This window comes from Anser anser (assembly GCF_964211835.1).
Source record: "Anser anser genome assembly, chromosome: 13".
Classification (NCBI taxonomy): domain Eukaryota; kingdom Metazoa; phylum Chordata; class Aves; order Anseriformes; family Anatidae; genus Anser; species Anser anser.
Window position 1 is genome coordinate 12,672,699 of NC_139734.1, and position 21,733 is coordinate 12,694,431.

Here is a 21,733-nt window from a genome sequence, read left to right on the forward strand (position 1 = left end):
ATACTGAAATAAATGTACATCATTTACAGCATGTCTCTGCTGCCCTGAAATGTGCTCCTGTCCTCAGTTTGACCAAGAGAAATTCAAAGACAAAGTGGAAATAAAGTAAACCATACTCAAATTGAGCAGTATTATATTCTAAATTAAATATCTTATGCATTGATAATAGCTTTTGACACATCCTAGTTTAAGAGAGAAATTTCAGTGTTAAAACAGGAGGGAGAAAGGAATGTGATAAAAAATAAAACCAAAATGCTGCCCTAACTGTTTTAAAAATTGACAGGAGTTCATACTGAGTTCTGAACTTCCTGATTTGAGTCTCCTGCTATTAAATTATCACAATAAACACACCCTCTAATCCAACACACACTACAGACACCAAAAGACTTCTGCTTGGTTCACGCTCATGAAGGAAGGATAAATAGCGTTGCCACTTATCAAAATTAAGATTTTTAGAAAATGAGAAAAAAAAGTGCTGAGTTTAATTACCCGTTTTAATTAGTGTACTAGATAGCATGAAATAATTCATTCCTGTGATTACAGAACAGGCAGAGCCCTTTGCGTATGGTTACTGTCAGAATTTTTCAGATGCACAAAAACAATTTTTCCTGCTATTTCATTCATTTTTATTTATAGCCCATTTCTAATGCAAATACTGGCCCAAAATCAAGTGCTAAGGAAGCTGGCTGACTTAGCAATGGAGATAGAGTAGGAATGTAAAGGATTAGAGTGTTTAATGTACTGGAAAGAAGTTTATCAATACTGACAATTCTCACAGTGCTTAATCAAACATTTAAGACAAGTGGAGAAGCAGACAGTAAAGACTTTGGGGCTTTTGAACAATAAAAGCAAACAAACTGTCTTGTCAGTACATGTCAGTCTATGGTGGAATAAAGAAATGCCTATAATTTAGTTACTCTTTTCATATAGATAGCTGGTGGTTTTAGCTACTTAGCTAGAGTGTACTGACTTTAAAATGACTGTAAGTAATTCCTGAGGAAAATGAAGTTTAACGTTTGTTGTCCTATGTGGTCTGAATTGAGGATTGCAGCATTGTGACTAAGTTTTCCCTAGTGCCATTTACAGCTTCATGACTATTACAGGGGATTAAGATTTTTTTTTTTTTTTTTGCTTAAAGGCGATTTGTTAATAGATTTATTTTTATTAACACATATTAATGGATAGTAGGGTCTGATCCTTCAGTAACACACTTTTTGTGGACCTTCCCAGAACTCTGGACAGGGCCAGGACAAGAGATGGGAGACAAGTGGTGCTCTGTATGTGCCTGCAGGGTAACTTTGGGTACGAAGCTCACAGCCCTGAACTGCCTGGGCTAGACCTTTACATAACAGTCTGCAAATTCACTACATGAATTTTTGCTGTTGATTCAGGAAATCTACAATCCAATCTAAAATGCCTGACATAAATCCTACTCTAGCTTTGAGTGATATCCTTAGAGAAAATCAGGATCCTATGCAAAGAGAAATAGATTCCAGTTTCTGGTTGGATTTCAGTGCTACTGAGATAAATGCAAAGTAACTCAGCAGAAGCCAGGCTGTATCTTTAGATTTACACTCACATCAGAACTCTCTTAATCTGACACTCAGTATCCTGATATCAGAACCGAAGATCAGTAACTGTTTTTTAAGAAAACAGGTGCTGTAAGACTGGGAATGTTAAATTAACGTGACAGAACATTAAGAATATGCTGCAGGCTCTGTGAGCAGGCAGAAGGGGAAACTGCTTCCTTGAAATAATCTCAGAAACCAACAAAATAATAAAAATAGAGATGAATGCTTATTAACTACTGGTGACATGACAACTACTACAATAATATATTTGTCATCCAGTAACTTAGTAAAATTTAACTTGCAACAGAAAACTGAACTGTGGTAGCTATAAAATAGAAAATGCAATAAAAGATGATCAGTTCAAGAGAGAAATGAATTAGGAAGTAGTAAGCAATTAAAAGGCAGTAAAAATTCAAGATGGCATTTTTATTGACTTTTTCAGAATTGAATGAGTGCAATTCCAATTATCTCAAGTTCCTTTATCTAGTCTACTAGTACAAGCAAATACCCCGTCCTTAGTACTACCTTCCCACATTGAGTGAAGTTGAGAGAAGCTGTGTAGCAAATTCCCCCAAAACACTTCTGACACTTTATGTGTATTTTCAGTCCTTAACTACATAACACATACAAGCATTAGATTTCAGATGTCACCATTTGCTAGTTAATATTACTCTAGAAGTCAATCTTCTGTTCGTCAAGAGGCTGTGCTCCAGTTCATGTTTTTCCACAAAGCTGGGTGATGCTACTCCAAACATAATAGTTTCAATGCAATTGATTTTGTTTGGCTACATGACAAATGTCCTAAAATAAAATATTTTTTTCTCAAAGAACAACAACAGGAAAAAAAAAAGCTTAATGTATCTAAGAAATGAGATTAAATTCTGAGTCTAGGCAAAATGTGTATTTGAACTTTCTTGATATTAGCATCGAGCTTTGCAGGTATACATCATACCCCATTTGCTCATGAATTGCATGCAACATTTCAGTAGGCTGACTTCAGTAATAAAAGAAATGCTAGTATGCATTTTGACAACCTAGTGATAGTTGTGTTTACACCAACTCTTTCGTTTTGGAATGTAATATGACTTCAGCCATGTTACAGTTGGGCCTTTTAGATCTGTTACTCAAAAGTTAAAACTGTCCTGGCTACATAATGAGTATGCAGATGTAAGCTTAATTTTTGTGTCTGTTTACCGTGACGCAAATAGACAGCTACCTTTTTGGCTATTCACACCTGCCAATAGTTCATGTGCATACACAGTCATGGTAATTTCACATGCAGATTACATGCATTGTTACATATGTACCCATGTCATGAAGACCCATAAATCCTGTGGGGTGGAAATGTCACTTTATTATTTGTACTGAAATGTTTTTATCGTATGTGCAGTCCTTTTCTTGTTCAGCCATTTACATTTTTGATAGTAATTTATGTGGTCTCCATTTACATGGACACATCTGTTTTTTTAGAAAGGATCTATTACACATAATGTTGTCTCACTCCTACAAATAACTTCAGAAATTATAATGCAAACTGTTTACAAAATAAATTAGTGGGAATTATAAGTGCTATTAATAAGTTGGGGTCTACATATAGCCTACCCTACAACTTCACTATTAGTGCAGTGGGAATCCTGATTCAACTGCCACATAAACAAAGTGGAAAGATTTTTCAGTTTACTGTTTTCCTCGCTCTGAGTTGCTCAGTGATTGTAGCTACCAGTGTGTGTGTGTATGTACACAAATATATATTTTTCCTGCTTGTAACTTTTTTTATCAATCTGTAGACACTAGAATTTTGGGAGCGTAACAGACATAACATGAAAAGCTAAGCAGTACTGGTCACACTAACAACCAGTGTAATCAGTCTATGTTTGATCAACGTGTTATCAGTATGTGTCATCACCATCTTTCAGATATTACATGACCATGAAATACATAAGCTGTAATCATCACGGTTCTGAAACAGCTTATTGAGCAAAATGTGTGACCTGGCCTGATGCCAAGCACATAATCAGTAACAAACAATTAAAAAAAAATGTTCTTCACAGTTTGCAAACATGTAACTGACAAAAATGGCAGGTGTTTTACTAGTGCAAGTGTTTCAGCTCCACTCTAGGCAAGAAGCCCAGGGTTAGATATTTCTTTAGGTTTCTACATAAATAGTTCATGTTGCTAGTTGTCTAGCTAACCCAATGACAAATCAATCAAATGCGTTCCTCCAACGAGATGGAGTACAATACTGGAATTTGTTGCTGCCACAAATTCAGTGGCAGCAGGGCCAGAAGCCTATAAATGGCAAGGAAAAAATGAATGCTACTTTCCCTTGTGGCAACAATTTTTCTGATATATTTCTGAATGTCAAAATGTTACTTTTTGTGTGTGTGATACTGACATGGGAATAAGGAAAAATGCCTTACTGGCAAGATTTTAAACTCAAAAGTCCTCTGTTTTCTCACAACTGTAATGATGTGAACAGAAGTGAGACCTGTTCATCCACACTTTCCTGGCAATTTAACTTGGAGGGCTCTTTATGTGCGGAAGAGTTGTTTACATCCCCCTTACCACAGTTCATAATGTCTGAGTTATAATTTCAAGTTGTTTTAGAGTTAATGATGCAAAAATGAGTTCAGAGTAAAAGAACGGAGGATACATAAGCCAGCAATGCCTACCTATTAATTTTCGTTAGTAACTCCATGGGATTGGAATCAAAGACCTAGAAATAAAGGTTTTTCTTTTGACCCATTCATGTCCTCTGTGGCATCTTGTCCTTTTTGGTGCTGGGAAGTTAGCACACATCAGCAAACCATGGAACTTGGTTTTGCTCTTAATACTTAAAAGCATAGTTTTCTAAGCAAACTGTAACAGCATAAGTATCAATCGTGTGTAAACCCAGTAGGTCTCACATCAGTCTCCAATCTGGAACTGTGCAGGTTTCTCTAGCGTAAGATAGTAAACCATAAAAATGTGTAGTTTTTTCAAGATTGTGTCTTTACTTGATTAATCTACAGTCATGGTGCAACAGTTATCAATGGAAAATGATTAGTCTGGGAAGTTTGATTGTCCCTTAATTCTGATTGTGCATTTTCATGCTATACAACATCACCGACATCTTTTCTCTCATTTCCTCAGGCACTTAAAATTAAGGGAATCCAAAAGAATAATAACACTGTAAATTTAAATATGTTCTATGGCTCATGATTAGTTTTGAATAGGAAAAATAGTAACACTTTTCCCTTGCATGACAATGTACAGCCTGGTAGCTGTGCATCCTGTGGCAACACTGGAGAAGCACCTGAATGCCATGGGAAGTGCAGAGTGCCCTCTCCTGGGTTAGGAAATAAACCTGTTAGCCAAACTGCACAGGAGCCAGGGGACCTTTGCTAAAGAGCAATGTGTGATTACTATTCCCTCTTACAGTGGCACACGGAGATGCAGAAAGAAGGAAATCTAGTGGAATCAAAAGAGACTCTTAACTAAAGAGAATTGGGCTTTGATCAGATTCTGCACCAGCAAAAAGATCCGAGGTGTCCTTCCACATACACATTGTGTGACTGGCCCACCTCTTCCAAAATGGCCCTGAAATACCAATTTCCCAAGTCCTCAACTTATGCTTCATTGTGTAAGTTCTTCCTCCGCAAGTGCTTTCCCTACTAGAAGAGGTGTTACCTATAGAGTCAGTGGAGGTCTTGACCACTAACACGGGTAATAGCGACCCCGAGCGTATTCTGGTTTGTTCATAGCTCCAAGCAGTCATTGCATCTATAAAGAAGCAGTAATTGGCAGAGAAGTTTTATAGTGGTTCGTCATGAGTCTTTACATTGTTCGGTGAGGCTACTGATCGAGTGGCTCTTGGGCGATACCTTCAATATCAGGTGACTGATTTGAGCTACTCTAGAAATAGAGGATGAGTGCTGAATATGAATTTAAATGGTGTAGTTTTTTGTGACTCATGCTCAGGTCAGAAATGTGGTTTGTGCCGTGAAAACAGTCATGGCTGAAGAACTGATTCTTCAGTGAATTCTGTTATTTTATACCTATTGTATATGTATAGGCATATATATTATAAGTGCTCTACAGAAGGCTGTTGAGCATGTATTGTCCTCATTTGTCAATATGTGTTAGGGGAGAAAAAATAAAATGGAAAGGATATTCAGGTCTAGTGTGTTGTTTTCATGGCCAACCACACCACGTCCATGGTGGACTGGGAGGGCTAAAGGAATTGAAACCTCTCCCTAACTAGCAGTGTGAGCATGTACTGGTTTCTTTTAGATCCCCATCATGTCCAATCCCTCTGATATAGGCTCATTTACCAACTGTTCACTCTTGTTCTCAAAGCTCTTTTGGTTCCCTACTTCTTTATTCTTAGCAGAACTTTGCTCCAAAATCTCAGTGCTCTGACAGGTTTAGGTGAGACTCAGGTTCTGAGAGTCAAGGAAGTTCTTTGCTTTCCAGTTGTTCAAGGGAATTAAAGATAGTATCAGAAGTAAAACATCGCTGTGTGGTCTAGACTGAGGATTGCAGAATCGTTACTGGGTTTTCTGTAGTTCTTCATCTCGCTGATGCAGGTTTTGTGCTGTGAGCTGCAGAAGTCTCAATGACACTTGAGCTGCCTATTTACACGGAGGGAAGTCTTTCCCACTAGCTAGTGTAGGTATCTTTTCTCTGACAAAGTCATTTCAAATAAAATAAAATTTAAACAAAGATCCTACAAAACAAATGGAAATTTTTGCCTTAGTACGAAGTAAGGAAGAGTCTTGCATTAATCATAGTCTTCTAACTACTATAAGGAAAGGAGATTGCTTCAAATACTGATATCAGTGACTCCGATTTGTGACCTAGGAGATCATTCTTAACAGATTAAACTATTTCTTATTGTATGTATATTCCTAGAAATCATAGGGGCAAAGTAGGGTTAAAAGGGGATACAGGCACTGAATGAAAAACTGACATTCATATTTCATATTAAAATCACTTCTAATATGATTTAGTTTTCTGTACAGGGAAAGCAATTTTTAGTTGAACATTTACTTGTTTGTAGGTGAGAAGGATAATTATAAGACACATCACAGCAAAAACAATTTGTGTATATTTGATCTTTTTGTATATATGTATTTATTTGATCTTTGAATTAGCCATGTGGACTTATTTCTAAGCAAGTAGTATGGGGAGTGGGGAACAAAAGAGAAAGGAAAAGAAAGAGTGAGAAAGAGTGAAGGAGAGAAAGGGAAAGAGGGGAAGGGAGGAAGAAAAGAAGAAAGAGGGAGAAGGAGGGAGGAAGAATCTCCGTGATTTTGTATTTTCTTTGTAAAGGAGATCTTTATAGTCTCCAGCTAAGTTAATATGATAACAGGAGTTGTTTATGATGAAGCTTTGTGGTTCTTACATGTTCAAATAATCACTGAAAGGTTATTTTAACTACAGTACATTGCATGGTTAATGACAAATTGTCATCTGTTTGTATTGTGAAGGCATGACTGGGGAGAAATGCTAGAGGAAGAGAAGTGTGCTTTTATGGTTATGCCTAAGACTCATAGGAAAACTTATTTAAGTTGTATATTCTAGAAAAATAACGATGTTCAGAAAACAATGTCCAAATGAAATAAGTTGAAAGAGAACACATTTAAAAGTTGTTACACAGTAAGTTATTTTAAAGTTTTAAAAGTAAAGGAAGAATATGCTAAAATAGCTGAGATATTAGAGTTAAAGGTGATATGAGGAGAACATATCTAAAATAATCTCTCAGCAGTGAGTATAATGAAGGAACATTCATTTCCGTTCAGAAGAACTGGAGTTCCTTTTAACTATAACTGAAACACAGCAGAGTGTTACTCAGCCGTTCATTTTCCTCAAGATCTTCACTCTTGTTTTGTTTTCTCCAGGAAATGCATGCAAGATGATGCATGTGCAAAAGACATTGTTTGGTGTGCTGTGGAAACATCCAACTACCTAACCTAAAGTTTCTCATGTTTTACTAGTTCCTTTACTGAATGTAGTTCTTCTTGATTGCTTCATTGACCTAAAGAACACTATACTGGATAGTCATGGTGTTATAAAACATACAATATTAGTTAACTACACAAAAACCAAAGGGAAATAGGAGGAGAGTCTGCCTGCCCTGTCTTGGGCTTTTTGGTGCAACAGAGTTTATATTCCCCCTGTGTTTTTCCACTTTCCTTATATGAAATGAACAGCTGTAATTGAAAAGCAAGAAGCTCCATGGTTTATAGAAATAGGTGTTGTTAAGAGCCTTAGCCATCTAATTTTCTTCCTATTGCAGGGCAGGCTTCCTATTGTCTGTCCTTTAGAGCTAATTTCTTTTCTGATCAAAAGGCCCACATCATTGAAAAGGTAGTAATGACTATTCATTTGGTTGAAACCTCCATTCTGCAGCCTGCAAAGCTTTATTTAGAAACTGCTATTTCTTTCTAAAAGGAAAACCTCATTTGTGTCCTCTATAATGTCAATTAAAGGAGAATATATTTTAATTATTTATCCTGGAGAGAAACCTTTCAGGATCTCAATTTGCTCTGCCAGTGATACAGGCTGTAGTTTGAAACAATATGTGCCTTCAAAATTGTATGTCAGAGAGTAGAAATAAGGTGTGTTTTGATTTTAATTTGCCACTAATTAATAGTTTATTTGCAGCTAATTAGCAAGTTACAGTTTTACAATTAATGTCTGATTTCTAATATGACTCATAAAAAGAAGCCTAGCCATCGGTACCAGCAAATAAGGTGGGTTACTGAAGCTGTATAGAAAACATCAGAGGAAAGATAGATTTGCGAAGTTTTAAGTGGGTAAAACAGAGATGATTGAGGATTTTTTTTTCTTTTTCTGAAGAATGAGAGCAGTGATATCTCAGCCCTCTCCAGCGGGGGGGGAAGGGCCCTCAAAGGCCCACAGCAAGCCCCCCAGGATAGCTCCGGCCCCTTGGGGTAGCCAGAGGCAAGTGTGGCGGGGCTTTTCGGGAGACCCCCACTAAAGCATGCCGGGGGCAGGTCTGCTTCTCCCCACGCTTGTCCCCGTGTCCCACCCAAATCCCATCTCGCAGGGGACAGGACCCTGGGCCATCCAACAGGCAGGGGGACGCATCCGGGGTGTTTGGGGCTGGGGGTGTGGGGATGGAAGGGAGCACACTGCTGGCGGCAGCTGGGGGCAACAGGAATGACCCGCAGGAGGAGAGGCACGGGGACTTGGAGGAGCGGAGAGAAGTCGCAATAAAGTTCCCGTTATTGCCTCTTCTCTTTAAGAAGGGATTTCTCTCAAATACAACGCAGGCTGCCCCACAGCAACCGCCGCTGGTGCAGCGCTCATCTCTTTAGCATCAGTTCTTGTGCTCGTTTCCGAGTAGTTTGCCTCGGTGTTTTCGCGTGGAAACACGTGAGTTAAGCTGATCTCTTCCTCGGGGCTCCGCAGCGAGCTCTGGTGAGTTGTCCTGTGCTGGTGGTCCCCTCTACAACCCGGTTAATTGGTAACTTGGAGATGAGGGGGTCCTTATTAGCAATCCCCCCCCGCCCCCGCATCCCTGCTCTCCCGCAGAAGCCAGCCCCATGAGGCGATTACCAGGAGGAGCTGTTTGTCAGAGGCTAATAAACAAATTCCTCCTGAACACCTGAATGAACGAGGGCCAGGAACAACCCAATTAAGAAACGGAGCTACTGGTTGTTTTCTGTGCCGGTGGAAACAATCCGGGCTAGAAAAGAGTCTATTCAGCGGGCGCTCCGAGAGGTCTGTTTGCAGCCCGCTATTGTTGTCAGAAGCCAAATAAAAGTTCAGCTGGGGGAAAAAAAAGTGATTAAAAACAACATTTGCCGCTGCCTCCTGAATGCACCGGGAGGCTCGGCTCAGAGGAATCGATCTGCACCCAAACGACGTGGCTTTTACCACGCTCCTGAGAATTTTGTTCCTAAATGTTGCTGGGTTTAATGATGTCATCCAGAGGATCCCTCGCTTTCCTGTATGGATGAGCAGTGGGGACAGCCACAGCCGTGCGGTGAGGCTGGTGGGAACTGGCGGTGTGTGCCCCCCGTGCAGGGCCAGGAGGGTCTAGAACAAGGTCTAAACAGAAAAGCAGGTGAACTTTGATTTTAAGCATTTTATGGACATTTTCGGGGGATCATCCTAACAGTGGTCCGAACGAATGGGGCAAGTTGCGAGGACAAGCCCCCGCCGCTCGTCAGGAGTTATGCTGGGGGCTGAGGGGATTGTTTTATTAATAGGATTAAATGGGGCTGGTTTGGTGCGTAGCGTTATTCTCCACAAGCCGGCGATCTTCCCTGACACAGTTCCAAGATTCCCCCAAGCTCTGCTGGACCTGCAATTAACAGATATTAACGGCTATTGCTTATTAAGCGCTGATCGCCTGAGAAGCAGGCGGTCCCTTTTCAAAGGTGCCTTTTCAGCCGTGGGGTTTCTCCCGTTCAACTTGGCTTGTGCTGTGAACTCCTGATTTCGCCTCACACTCCTTTGTCACAAAAAAAAAAAAAAAAAAAAACCACAACGAGAGCTTCTCTGCCTTTGACATCTGTATTTTCATGCCCCCATGTGCCCCCAACTCACCCCCCCCAGACGCAGAGGGCTCTCCTAGCCCCGGACAGCTTCTCCCCCCGCCCCCCGGCCTGACGGAGCAAATTTAGGAAAATGGCTCCGGGTGTGGGGCACAGGGAACAAGGGACCAGGCGCTGGTGGCTGCAAGCCTTTTGGCTGAGGGGGTCGGACTTTTGCAAGCGCTCCGCAGGATGACTTTAGGAAATAGCAGCTGGTGGAGCAGGGCTTGCCTACTCCTCCTTTCCCCGGTCCCGCTTGCATTGGGGTGCCCAGGGTGGGATGCTCCGAGCCTCCCATCGCTGTCCCGCAGCCCCCGGGGATGCACGGCTGGGCAGGAGCCGCGGCGGCGTTGCAGTGCGGGCCGGGCTGCAGCCCACCAGGCACCGGGCTCCTTCCTCCCGGACTCCCAAACGGGTGAAGAAATCCCCCTGGGAGTCCCGGGGATGGACCCACGGGCAGTGCCGAGAGAGGGTTCCCAGCTGCGTGCCCTGCTTGTCCCTTCTTCTGGGAATAGAAACCAGCCCCGGTCTTAAGTATTCCTCGCAACGTGCGCGGCACCAAGTCCCTGGTGCAGCGAGAGCGCTCCGGGGACCTGCGAAGTCCGGAAATACAAACCTGTAGTTTTTTATTTAGCCGGGTTTATGTTCGTCTGTAAGGAGATGAGCGGTGTTTGAAGAGAATTGTCGCCTGGCTTTGAAATAACGTGGATGTTAAGACGTTAAATTGCGTGCCCTCTGGAGAAAAAAAATAAAAACAAAACACCACGACATAATTGGAGTCTCAGGCAGCGCGAAGACAAATTGAAAGGCTAAATAAGAGTCTGAAACTTAACGTGCTAATATTTATTAGATGATTCAGACACCGAAAGGAGCGCCGTTCACAGGCTTCCAGCCCGTCCTACCGCCGTATGCCGCCGCGTTTCTCGTTGCGTGTAAGCGGGCTCAGCCGCTCCGACAAACGTGCGATCGAGTCATCTAAACGAAATGCCAGGACCTGACCAGTCCGTGTCCCATCCCAGTCCGGCGCCTCTCAAACCTCGACTGGAGCGGTCAAAATATTTGGAGGGGTTTGAGCTTAAATAGAACTCTTTGAAGCTTTTCCAGTATGTCGCAAAAGTTCCTCCCGCAGTTCCTCCCGCAGCGTTGCCTTCTAGCGATAGCGCCTGAAGTGCCACCTCCTCCTGCCACCCCGCACAATTTTTACCCCATCCAAACCCTCACGGCAACACTCCGAACAACAGCAAAGACAAAACTCACTGCGAGCGAGTCCCAAGCGGGATTTATTTTCCCCTTCGGCTTTGCTCAGAAGATGATCTGGCCAGAAAAAGGAGCGGCATCTTAAACTGCTACCGAACCTCGGAGCCACTCCAATGAACCCCCCCCCCAAGACACCGCGGTGTCCCCAAAGCTCTGGCACCGGCCGGGGCTGTGCCCGCGGGTGCTGCCCGGGGTGCCCCCCCCGTGCCAATTGGCGCCGTTATCCTCACGCTCTTCTCTCCCCGAGGGATGCCAAGGTGGGGGAGCCCCCCTCTCCCCCGGTTGGGGTCGGGACGCCGAGGCACATCCCCTCTTCGCCCCCCCAGGCCCCGGAGGGTTTGCTCCGAGCCCCCCCGGCGGCGCTGCCCACCTCCTCCAGCACCGCGGCTCCGGGGCCCCCTTGAGGAGCTGTCGGGGGGAGGATGAGGAAGGAAGGAGGGAGGGAAGGAAGGAGGAAGAGTGGGGCAGGGCTGGGCGGATCCGTGCCCGCTGTGCCTTGCCGGAGCTCCCGGCCCCGTAGGTGCCGGGCGAGGAACGGAGGAAGAAGAGGGAAGGGGAGGGGAGGGGAGAGGAGGGGAAGGGAGGAAAGGGAGGGCCGTGATTGACAGCTCCGCGGAGCCCCGCTCCCGTCACCTACAAAGTTTGCTTTCACACGGAGGGAACTTTGCTGTTGCCATGAAAACGTTTTTTTTTGCGAGCACCGTGCCCCTTCCCCCTCCCGTTGGGGCAGCCGAGTGGAAAAACTCAAGTGGCGAAGGGGGGGCCCGGGGGGGCACTGCCCCGACAGCAGCCAGCCCGGCCCGTACCCGAGGGAACCGCCGTGCCCTGGCACCGGCAAGAGGGGACGGCTCCGTGCCCGGAGAGCGCTCCGGGACCGGGGGGAGAGTTTAATCCCACCCCCCCTTCATCCGCGGTGCGTGGGGGGATGCGGGGGGGGGGTGTCCGCCCACTGCGGGCTCTCCCCGTCTCCAGGCACCAGGCTGCGGCTCCACCGGGGAGCCCCAAATCCCTTTGTGCCCGGCGGACGCATGGCTCCCGCTCGCAGCGCCCCTCCCCGTCCCTCCTCCTCTTCCTCCTCCCCCGTCCTCTTCCTCCTCCTCCTGTCCCCTTGCCCCGCCGGCAGCTGCGGGACCCCCGCCGCCCTCTCCGCACCCCGCATCCCAGCCCGGTCCCGGCGCTTTCTCCTCCATCCCAGAGCCGGGAGCAGAGCTCGAGGGGGGGGCTCGGCGGGTAGGGGGCAGCCCCAGCATCCCCAAGCCACCAACTTTTGGGCCCCCCCCGGTCCATTACCGGCGTCGGGGCTGCCGGGAGCCTCCCGCCGATTGGCTGCCGCCCGCCCCTTTATAGCCGCCGTCAATCAAAGGCCGCCGCCGTCTGCGCGTCGCTCGGCGCTGCCCGCGGGAGCCGCTCCGCGGAACCGCTCCGCACCCGCCGGCACCGCAGCGCAGCGCCTCGGGGAGCAGCGCCTCGGGGAGCAGCGCCTCTCGGCCGGGCGGCGAGAAACTTGCTCCTTCCCGCCGCGGCCGCCCAGACCGGTTCTTGCTTAATTTTTGTCTTTTATTTATTTTTTTGGATTTTATTTTTTATTTTTTTTTTTTTAACTTCTCCCCGAGGTGCCGCTGCCCGCCTGCCCGCCGCCCTGGCGCACCTCTTGCCGGCCCCGGCCATGTACAGCATGCTGGAGGCTGAGATCAAGACGCCGCAGCCCACCCCGGGCAGCGCCGGGGGCAACCCGGCCCCGGGCAGCACCGGCAAAGGCGGCGGCGGCGGCGGCGGCGGGGGGGCCAGCGGCGGAGCCGGGGCCGGCTCGGACCAGGACCGGGTGAAGCGCCCCATGAACGCCTTCATGGTGTGGTCGCGGGGCCAGCGGCGGAAGATGGCCCAGGAGAACCCCAAGATGCACAACTCGGAGATCAGCAAGCGCCTCGGGGCCGACTGGAAGCTGCTGAGCGACGCCGAGAAGCGGCCCTTCATCGACGAGGCCAAGCGGCTGCGGGCCGTGCACATGAAGGAGTATCCGGATTACAAATACCGGCCCCGACGGAAGACCAAGACCTTGCTGAAGAAGGACAAATACTCGCTGCCCGGCAACCTGCTGGCCCCCGGGGGGGGCAACGCGGTGAGCAGCCCCGTCGGGGTGGGCCAGAGGATTGACACGTACGCCCACATGAACGGCTGGACCAACGGGGCTTACTCCCTGATGCAAGACCAGCTGGGCTACAGCCAGCACCCGGGCATGAACAGCCCGCAGCTGCAGCAGATGCACCGCTACGACATGACGGGCCTGCAGTACAGCCCCATGATGTCCACGGCGCAGACCTACATGAACGCCGCCTCCACCTACAGCATGTCCCCCGCCGCCTACGGCCAGCAGCCCTCCACGGCCATGAGCCTGGGCTCCATGGGCTCCGTGGTGAAATCCGAGCCCAGCTCGCCGCCCCCGGCCATCGCCTCCCACTCGCAGAGGGCCTGCCTGGGAGACCTGCGGGATATGATCAGCATGTACCTGCCCCCGGGGGGGGACGCCACAGACCCTTCGGCCCTGCAGGGCAGCAGGTTACACAGTGTGCACCAGCACTACCAGGGCGCCGGGACTGCCGTCAATGGCACCGTACCGCTCACCCACATATAGACTTGGCCCTGCGGACGGCTCCCCGCCTCCATCCCTCACCCCCCCACCGCTCCTGCGCCGCACCGGGACGTACGGCAGTGTTCCTCGGCTTAGCAGACTTGATACTAACTTTGGAGACATTTTAAGAAGGAAATCCGTTAGCTGTGTCATTTTATTTTTTTTTTTTGTACAAAAAAAATATCATATTTGAGCAAGCTGTTATTTTAATAGAGCACAACTCCTGCCTCCTAGAAGCCCCTGTGAAGTTTTTAAACCACGGCAACTTCTGGTTTCTGCTAGGTTGGGCACTGTTTTGTTCGCTTCAAAGGTTCAAAAAGGTCTCGCATCTTTCACAGTTTGATTTCTAGCGTTGCAATGACGAAACGAAACAAGCAACAAAAACCCGGCGGGCTCTTGTTTTTAAACTCAGTTGTTCAGTTGTTTACATTTTCGTTGTGGTTACTTAAAAGTGTTGTTCTTCCCACCTCGCCGAGTATTGCTTGGTTTCTAGCCGCAATCTGTAGCGTTCACGACTTTTTAACTTTAGGGTTTTGCTCCTTTAAAAAAAGGGGAGGTGGGAAAGAGCTGTGCGGGTCGCAAACGTATTTCTTTTATTTATAGTAAGTTGTGTGTCTTGTTTTTTTTCCTAAACTGTAAACTTATGTAAATTGGTTTGTGAATTTTACTGTGAACCATGTTTTGACATATCAGATGAAGAAACGTTTTAGTTTTTTGTTTACCGGATTTCTTCAAAAAAAAAAAAAGTTATCGAAAGACACCTTCCCTGTCCCTAGTCCTCGTTTTCTTCCCCTTCCCAAACGAAGAGCCCGACCAACGCGTTTGGTACCGGGCACGGCGGCGGGCGCGGGCTTGCTCCCTGCCTGGCTCCTGCCGCCGGGCCGGGGGCTACCGCAGCATTTCGGCAGGGTTCCTGCTGCCATCGCGTCCCGGCCTCGGTTTTGGGTTCTCCTGGGAGCCCTCGCCTCGATCAGCACCGAGAGGCGATGTGCTGCTCCTCTCCGAGCCGCCGCCACTTGTTGCCGCTCTGGCCGGCGGGGAGGGAAGGGGTTGTTAAGCGTGTGCGCCTCGTTTTCTTTTCCTTTTTTTTTTTTTCTTTGGAGGATTTGCCCAGAAACCCGAGCTCATCTAAAATATTTACAAAAGTAAAAACCCGCTGGGGAACTCTTAATTAGACTCTATTAAAAATAAATGGTTACAGGAGTCCCCAGAGAAAATAAATAATTCAATCTTTTCAGTGTGTTTGACGAGTGTGTTTTCAGTCTGGGTAACTTTTATTTTTTTCAGTTAGGAGCCCGCGTTGTTCTCGGTTCTTTCTGGGGGCGTGCAGCCTCGCACCCCATCGGACTGCATCCTTCCCCCGGCTCTGCCGCAGCCTGGTGGCGAATGGTCCTGGACCCCCAGTCGGGGGGGCAGCACCTTAGGGCTGTGTGTCTCGTAGTGCAAAGCCCCCCGAGCCTCTGCCTTTCTTTTGCTTCAGCTAATGGGTTAGCTGGTTGTCTTCCCACGGAAGGGATGGGAAACAGGCTGTTCTTGCTGTTTGCCTTGGTTTTGGATGGAGGGGCCTTCTCCGTTCGCCCCCCCCGTGAAGTGTGGTGCCGGGAAGGTTTCACATCCCTCCGCTGCTCACTGAAAGCAGCTGGGATCTGACGGGGGCAGCGGGAGCACCTCCTGGCCCTGCACTGCTTCCTGTTCCCGGCAGCGTCTGCTTTGGTTCCCCACTGGGACGCACATCTGAGTTCGGTCAGGTCCTTCCTCCAGCTCCTGCAAGAGGAAAGCAAGTGTTGTGCAAACCGCACCACCAGTCCCTTTCTCTGGTGTAGGGCCAGGCTCTCAGCCACCCGGAGAAGGGAGCACCCAGAGTGGCTGCTGCAGGCCCACGGGTCCCTCCCTGGGCTGTTCATGCTGCACGGACGAGCCCCGGGGTTGGGGGCCCAGGGCCACCCACTCCATCCCACACAAGTGAGCCCTGGCACCGCACAGGTCCCCTCTGCTCTGGAGCAGCCGAGCAGGAGCTGGGGGGAATCACTTTGCACACTTGAACCCAGAGTGTCTAACACTCAGCTCAACTCCTTCCGTAACACTACTTGTGACCTCACTGGCAAACCTGTGGTGTTGCTTTTTCCCCTGCTCGCACTGCCGCCCTTCAGATAGGAGCAGGCCTGCTGCCAGCCCTGGGAGGATAAGCGGCCCCGTACCCCGGAGATCGGTGGTGCTACCTGAGGGAAATGCAGGGGCAGCAGCAGGTCCCATTTCATCTCAGCTCTGGGTCAAGCAGTTCCCCCAGCGCTCTCCCCACGGGCAATGCTGGGACGATGCTGGGAGGGGAAGCGAGAAGGTCCTGAAACCCCAGATAGCTCTCCCCCAGCCTTCCAAGAAAGGGGTGCAATGCGAGTCTGACAAAAGTGAGGGCTCCTGACCTGCGGCGCTGGAACTGTGTTTGCTGTCTTCAGAGCTGAATGACAGCTGCATCACTATAGGAGGTTGCTCTGTTCACCTGAGTTCTCTACAAGTGGATTCTCTGCCGTAAAAGGGGAGAAGCCCCACTCTTCAGAAGGCTTGCAGCATTTGAATTCAAGTTATCCTCCTCATTTTCCACAAGTCAGGGCCTAAGTGTAGCTGGTGAGCAAGTCCCTGAGGCGACATCAGGAGATTTCCTCTGTATTAACTGACGAGCTCTCTGTGGAAGCTCACCTCAGTGGTTTGGCTTGCGGGGGCTTTTCCTGAGCTATTGCTTTTAAGATACCCAGACAAAATCCTCCACAGAGCTTTCAGCTTCCTGCGGCTGAACTTTATCCCGAGGCTCAAAAGCCTCTGGCTGCTGGCTGTGGACAGAGCCCTGTGAACAGGCACACAGCTGCTGGATGGGGGGAGATCCATTGCAAACTGAAAGTAATGACCCCAGCCTTGCACATAAGCACAAGTACAGAGACGGCCTCTTCTCCACACACATTTTCCATCAGGGAGCCATTGCCTAAAAGACTTTTTTTTTTCACTTTTTTTTTTCCTAAGATCACTGTTACATCTTTTGCTTGGACTCAGGGAATTTGCGTGGAGAGCAAATGCAGTAACACGTGCCCCTGAGAATTAATGAAGGTGTATTTTATTTGTACCGCTCTTCATTTTTAAAATTTCAGTTAATTTCAGACACATCCTGCATGCGTTTAAATCCAAGTGTCTTTTGAGCAATGGCTGTGAGGGATTTCATGCTCCTGCTTGTGTGTAAGGGATCAGGATCAAGCCACTACATTCTCAGGGAGAGCAGGTGAAGTTGCAAACAGGTGTGACGTGTTAGCTCTGTGGAAGATGTTTTTGCAGAGGATCCTTCGCTCCAGAAATCCCCAGCACAGACAAGACTGTAAGTGAAATGCTGAGTGCAAAATCATAAGTGTTTGCCCCATAGAAAAACTACAGCCTTATATCGGAACACCTAGAATAGAGGCGAGTGCATCTATTACCCTTAGAAAGAGAGACTTGGCAGGGGAGGGGTTAACGATGTTAGCATTTAAGTGTAATGACAATATTTAGGCTTTCGTGTTAACACTTTTTTGAATGGAGGAGTGGAGATCACAGTTGTCGCTAATGTGAGTCTGTCAAAAAAAGCATCTCGGGTTACATTGTGATGGTTCCTTCCTTTACCAGAGAGCTGCAGAGAGGATTTATTTCCACAAAATTTGATAAGTGAAAATATTTTAAATTAAATTTTAGATACAGTCTGATTGGGGTTGGACCTGGCAGAGATCTTTGATTGTGGCTATTTTGGGAATATTTTTAAACCTCCTTTTTTGCATTTCTAATTTTTTCGCTGTTAAAAGAGATGGATATTACATTCAGAAAAAGGCATGTAACTAGCACAAACACTTTATGAAAGCATTTATAAATCAGTGCTTGCCTATATCAAACGTGGGACTAAGCAAGTATACTTTTCAGGAACATTAGAAAGATAGTCTAACATAGAACACATCCAACTATTTCCCAATGCTCATGAAAAGAATTATTTCAGAGGAACAAATACAGCCGAAGAGGTGAAGTTAAGTGATGTTCGGGACTGGAAAGTTGCTGCCACTACCAGTGCCTGCAAAAGTGAGAAGTTCGATATGATTTCTTTTCTACTTATTTAGAGCTTACTGCTATGTTTACCGTAGTTGACTCTAGTTAATTTACACGGTGCAGATTCAGATTCTTTCTGTGATAAACCTGGAGTGAAAAAATGCAGAAATCCCAAAAAGAAAGAAGTGAAATTTGAATTCATTACTTCTAGGATTTCCCAGGAAGGATTGGAGAGCTGTTATTGCAGGCCTGTTTGCATGGGGTAATTTAGTGATTAATGCAGATTAAGTTTACCAGAATAGTTTCCCATATGCTTTTCTATCGTGACTTTTTACTGATGCCACTGGATGCAATAATAATTGCAACACAGTGACTTTTACTTCACAACAGCATGTCCTCAGGATGAGGAATTAATTATTCTTTGCTGTGAATACCATTCACAGCCAACTTCTTTGTGTTGCTAGTCAAGTAAACAGGATTTCAGATTTGCCTCCTCCAAAGACATCCTCGGAAGCTCTTTATTCATTTTATACCTCAGTCTTCCAGTTTCTAAAATGAGGTCTGTACCTACGTCGTGCAGCAGGGCAGGTTGCACTGCCTGGGAGTGAGCGAGTGTGTGAGTGAATGGGGGTTTGTCACAGTGTGTCCGTACAGAGATGCATTCATCCCTCCTCTGTGATAAGCAAAGTACATACCACTTAAATGCTATTTATGTCAGCGTTATTTGCAGGATGCTCATCTTTATGAGGATTCTTTTATTCTTGTTGCTAAATTCAATTAAACTGTATTTATGCCTGGTTACTTCTCTTCGGTTGTACATCAGATAAAGGGAAATCAACCCGAGCACGATTTGGCCTGGCTTAAAAACCCTTGTGCTCATGTAACTGAAGTGTCTGATCCATGTCCACGCAAGGAAGCAGTTGTGGGGTTTTAACACATTACTGCCCCAGAGCTGTTTGCACAGTTCCTCTACTGGAAATCGCTCCGGCTTTGTCAGTGCTTTGGCCATCACAGTTCACATGCTGGTGGGTTGGTGCAAACTCACCTCGGCTGATGGGGAGAAAAGAAGTGTGAAACATAAACTACTGCATAAGCTGCGCTGCTTCCAAAGAAATGCAAAGTGAAGCAGGTTCTCAGAGCCCCAAATTGCTGTGTGTATGCTCCACGTGCACAGCAGCCCAGAGCTTGAAAAGAGTCAGGCGTGAGTGGGGAATGGCTAGGAATAAGAGGGAAATTAAGCAATGTTAATAACTTGTGAGCTTCTGTCTGTCATTTATCTCTTCTGGGGCTTCTGATTGAGACTTCTGGCCTTGGTGAGCTTTTTTCTTTGTCTCCTTGAAGAATATTATGCATCATTTCTATACAGGCCATAGGAAATAGTATAGCAGTGATTGCACCCAGCCTTCAGGATTTCCCCTTTGTACTAGACTCAGCTTATTCATTTCGTGCATCATCATTCACAGCTTGCTGTGCTGATTTCAGAAATTCTATACATCTACTTGACACAAAGGGGAGAGACAGAACATAGTGGTGGACGTGGCTTAGGTGCATGTAACGTCTGTTCTTGAATACCATTTGCAAGGGAAGAAATCTTGAAAGTCAATGGGAACTTTGCCCATTCAGAGTTCAGGATAACGCACTTGGCATTGATTTCAATTTCATTGTGCTGTGCTGCCTAGTCAGAAAAGCTTCTCTCCCACAAAATTAAGAAAAGGTATTTTAATCAAAATCTTTTTTTTTTTTTCTGTCTTTCTTTCTTTTCTTCCCTTTAAGATTCACTGGGCAGTTTTCATTATATAGCCTGCAAACAGCACGTTATAGCAGCAGTTCCTCATGAAAACTAAGTTACACATTCATTGTTGAGCAAAAAGTATCTTTTCTTTTGTACTTTAGTCTGCAAAACAGGTGAACATTTGTGAAACAGGTGTGAATTTTTTATAAGCTTACCAGAGCTGGGATAGTAACGTGAATTAATTGTCATGCCCTTAAAGTAAAAGGAAGTAAACGAGTTGAATATGCAAAGTGGCAAACGTATGTGTCAAGGTAATTCTGTGTAGCCTTTCAGGCATTCAGCGGGGCGGCAGGAGCTGCTGCAGTACGGATTAGCCCCATCTGCATTCTCTCAGGGAATATCCTAAATACGGTTGAGGGGATTTTTCCGACTTGGCCCATTTTGTGGAGATCAAGCAATGTTGTAACAAAAGTATTTTTTTTTTTTTAACTATTTTCAAGGTAAGGATACTAAATTCTTGAAAGTATTTTCCTTCCTTTTCCAATAACTCTCCTGCTCTTTTTTCCTCAAGAGATTTCAGTCTACTTGTGTTGTGTGGGAATAGTTCTAGCCAAGAATAAGATATTTTGTTTTGTAAGTCCTCAGTTACCAAATACTGATAATTTTGGGTGAATCGAGAGAAAATAAGGACTATCCTGTTGCCTTTTCTTTAGACATCAGTATAACAACAAAAAAAAATTACTTAAAAATTTAGGCTGTGCGGGCATTGAAAGGTCTCCTGCTCGAGATTCTGGAGTAGGAAACACTACTGTTTTGGCATCTAGCAGAACTGTCCATCTGTGCATTGGAGTTATTCTGTTCTTTGATGACTGACAAGCCCATTAACAATAGGAGGGGACTGGTGAGCTACATGAGGAGAACGGCACTGCCAAAATCTGGCCAATCATACAGATTTCCTGATACATGGAAGCATCTCCTACAATCATTTTCTCTTTGGTTAGGCAAGAGAGGACTAGAATTTAGGCCAGTGACTTCAGGATACTGCTCTGATACACAAAGGCTTGAGAAAGTTAATTTCTCCTACAAGGTTTTACCATGGGAAAAAGTCTCTACTTTCCTAACAGAATTCCCGATCTCCAGTTTTCGTCAGAGAAATAGGAAGGTAGTCTCAGCTAGCTTCCCACCAGAAGTGTGTTGGTAGCCCCTAACCTGTTGCTGGCATGTCTGCAGAATGTTTTTTCGGATGCTGTCACCCAGTCAGACGTAAAGACATTGCTGACATTGTGATATTGCAGGAGGTGGGTGCTGAGCACCTCTGTGCCTTGTTCAGTGTAGGACTTCAAGAGGAGGAAGAGGGACTAACTGAAAATACTGCCCAGGAGCGGTACTGGGAAGGCACTGGCAGGCATTTGGTGCTGTATCTGCTTCATTTTCAGTGCAAAGTAGGTAGATGAGTAGCAAAAGTCCTTTTTTATTATTATTATTTTTTATTTTTATTTTTTTCCTGTAGCCACTTACAGGCAAGTCATTTTGGGTTGAAAGTGAAACCAAAGGTTTCTGTATCAGAAGAAGGACAACTCTATACTGAAGTAAGGACACATTAATGGTTTCTGAAAGTACTTTGTGGTTATAGCACTAGATTGTCTGCTCTGATTTGTGACAAGGAAGCAGGTGAATGTGATCCTTGAGTGAGAAGCAGCCAGTAGCGTAGCTTCCTTGGTGATTTTCAAAATGGAGACAGCAGAGATCATTACCAACCCATGTGGGAAGTTCCTGAACAATTCCTGATGAGAACCACTGCCAGATGTGTATTTTAAGATTTCTACCTTGGCTTGCCCATAGAAGCACTGGGGAGAGAAGCAAGTAGAGCAAACCTTCCTCAGCAGAGAGAGAAACAAGTCATAAGGAAGTCAGGATTATAACCATAGAGCTCAGCAGCTCAGGT

General features: G+C 46.1%; 1 protein-coding gene and 1 long non-coding RNA gene across 3 annotated transcripts in view; both read left to right on the forward strand.

The window, feature by feature from the left end:
* LOC310880753 overlaps nt 1–21,733 on the forward strand; it is a 140,884-nt gene that overhangs the window by 15,371 nt on the left and 103,780 nt on the right. The window contains exon 1 of one of the 2 annotated variants that reach the window (XR_014571895.1): nt 18,103–20,288. The exons of the other annotated variant lie outside the window; for it this stretch is intronic. This is a non-coding gene — a long non-coding RNA (uncharacterized lncRNA). Of the gene's footprint in view, nt 1–18,102; nt 20,289–21,733 lie in introns of those variants that run through there. 2 annotated transcript variants of the gene reach the window in all.
* Nucleotides 12,730–14,900, forward strand: LOC310880751 (transcription factor SOX-3-like). Its single transcript, XM_083797042.1, has one exon. The coding sequence runs from the start codon at nt 13,044–13,046 to the stop codon at nt 14,007–14,009; it is 966 nt and encodes a 321-aa protein (XP_083653168.1). The 5' UTR covers nt 12,730–13,043; the 3' UTR covers nt 14,010–14,900.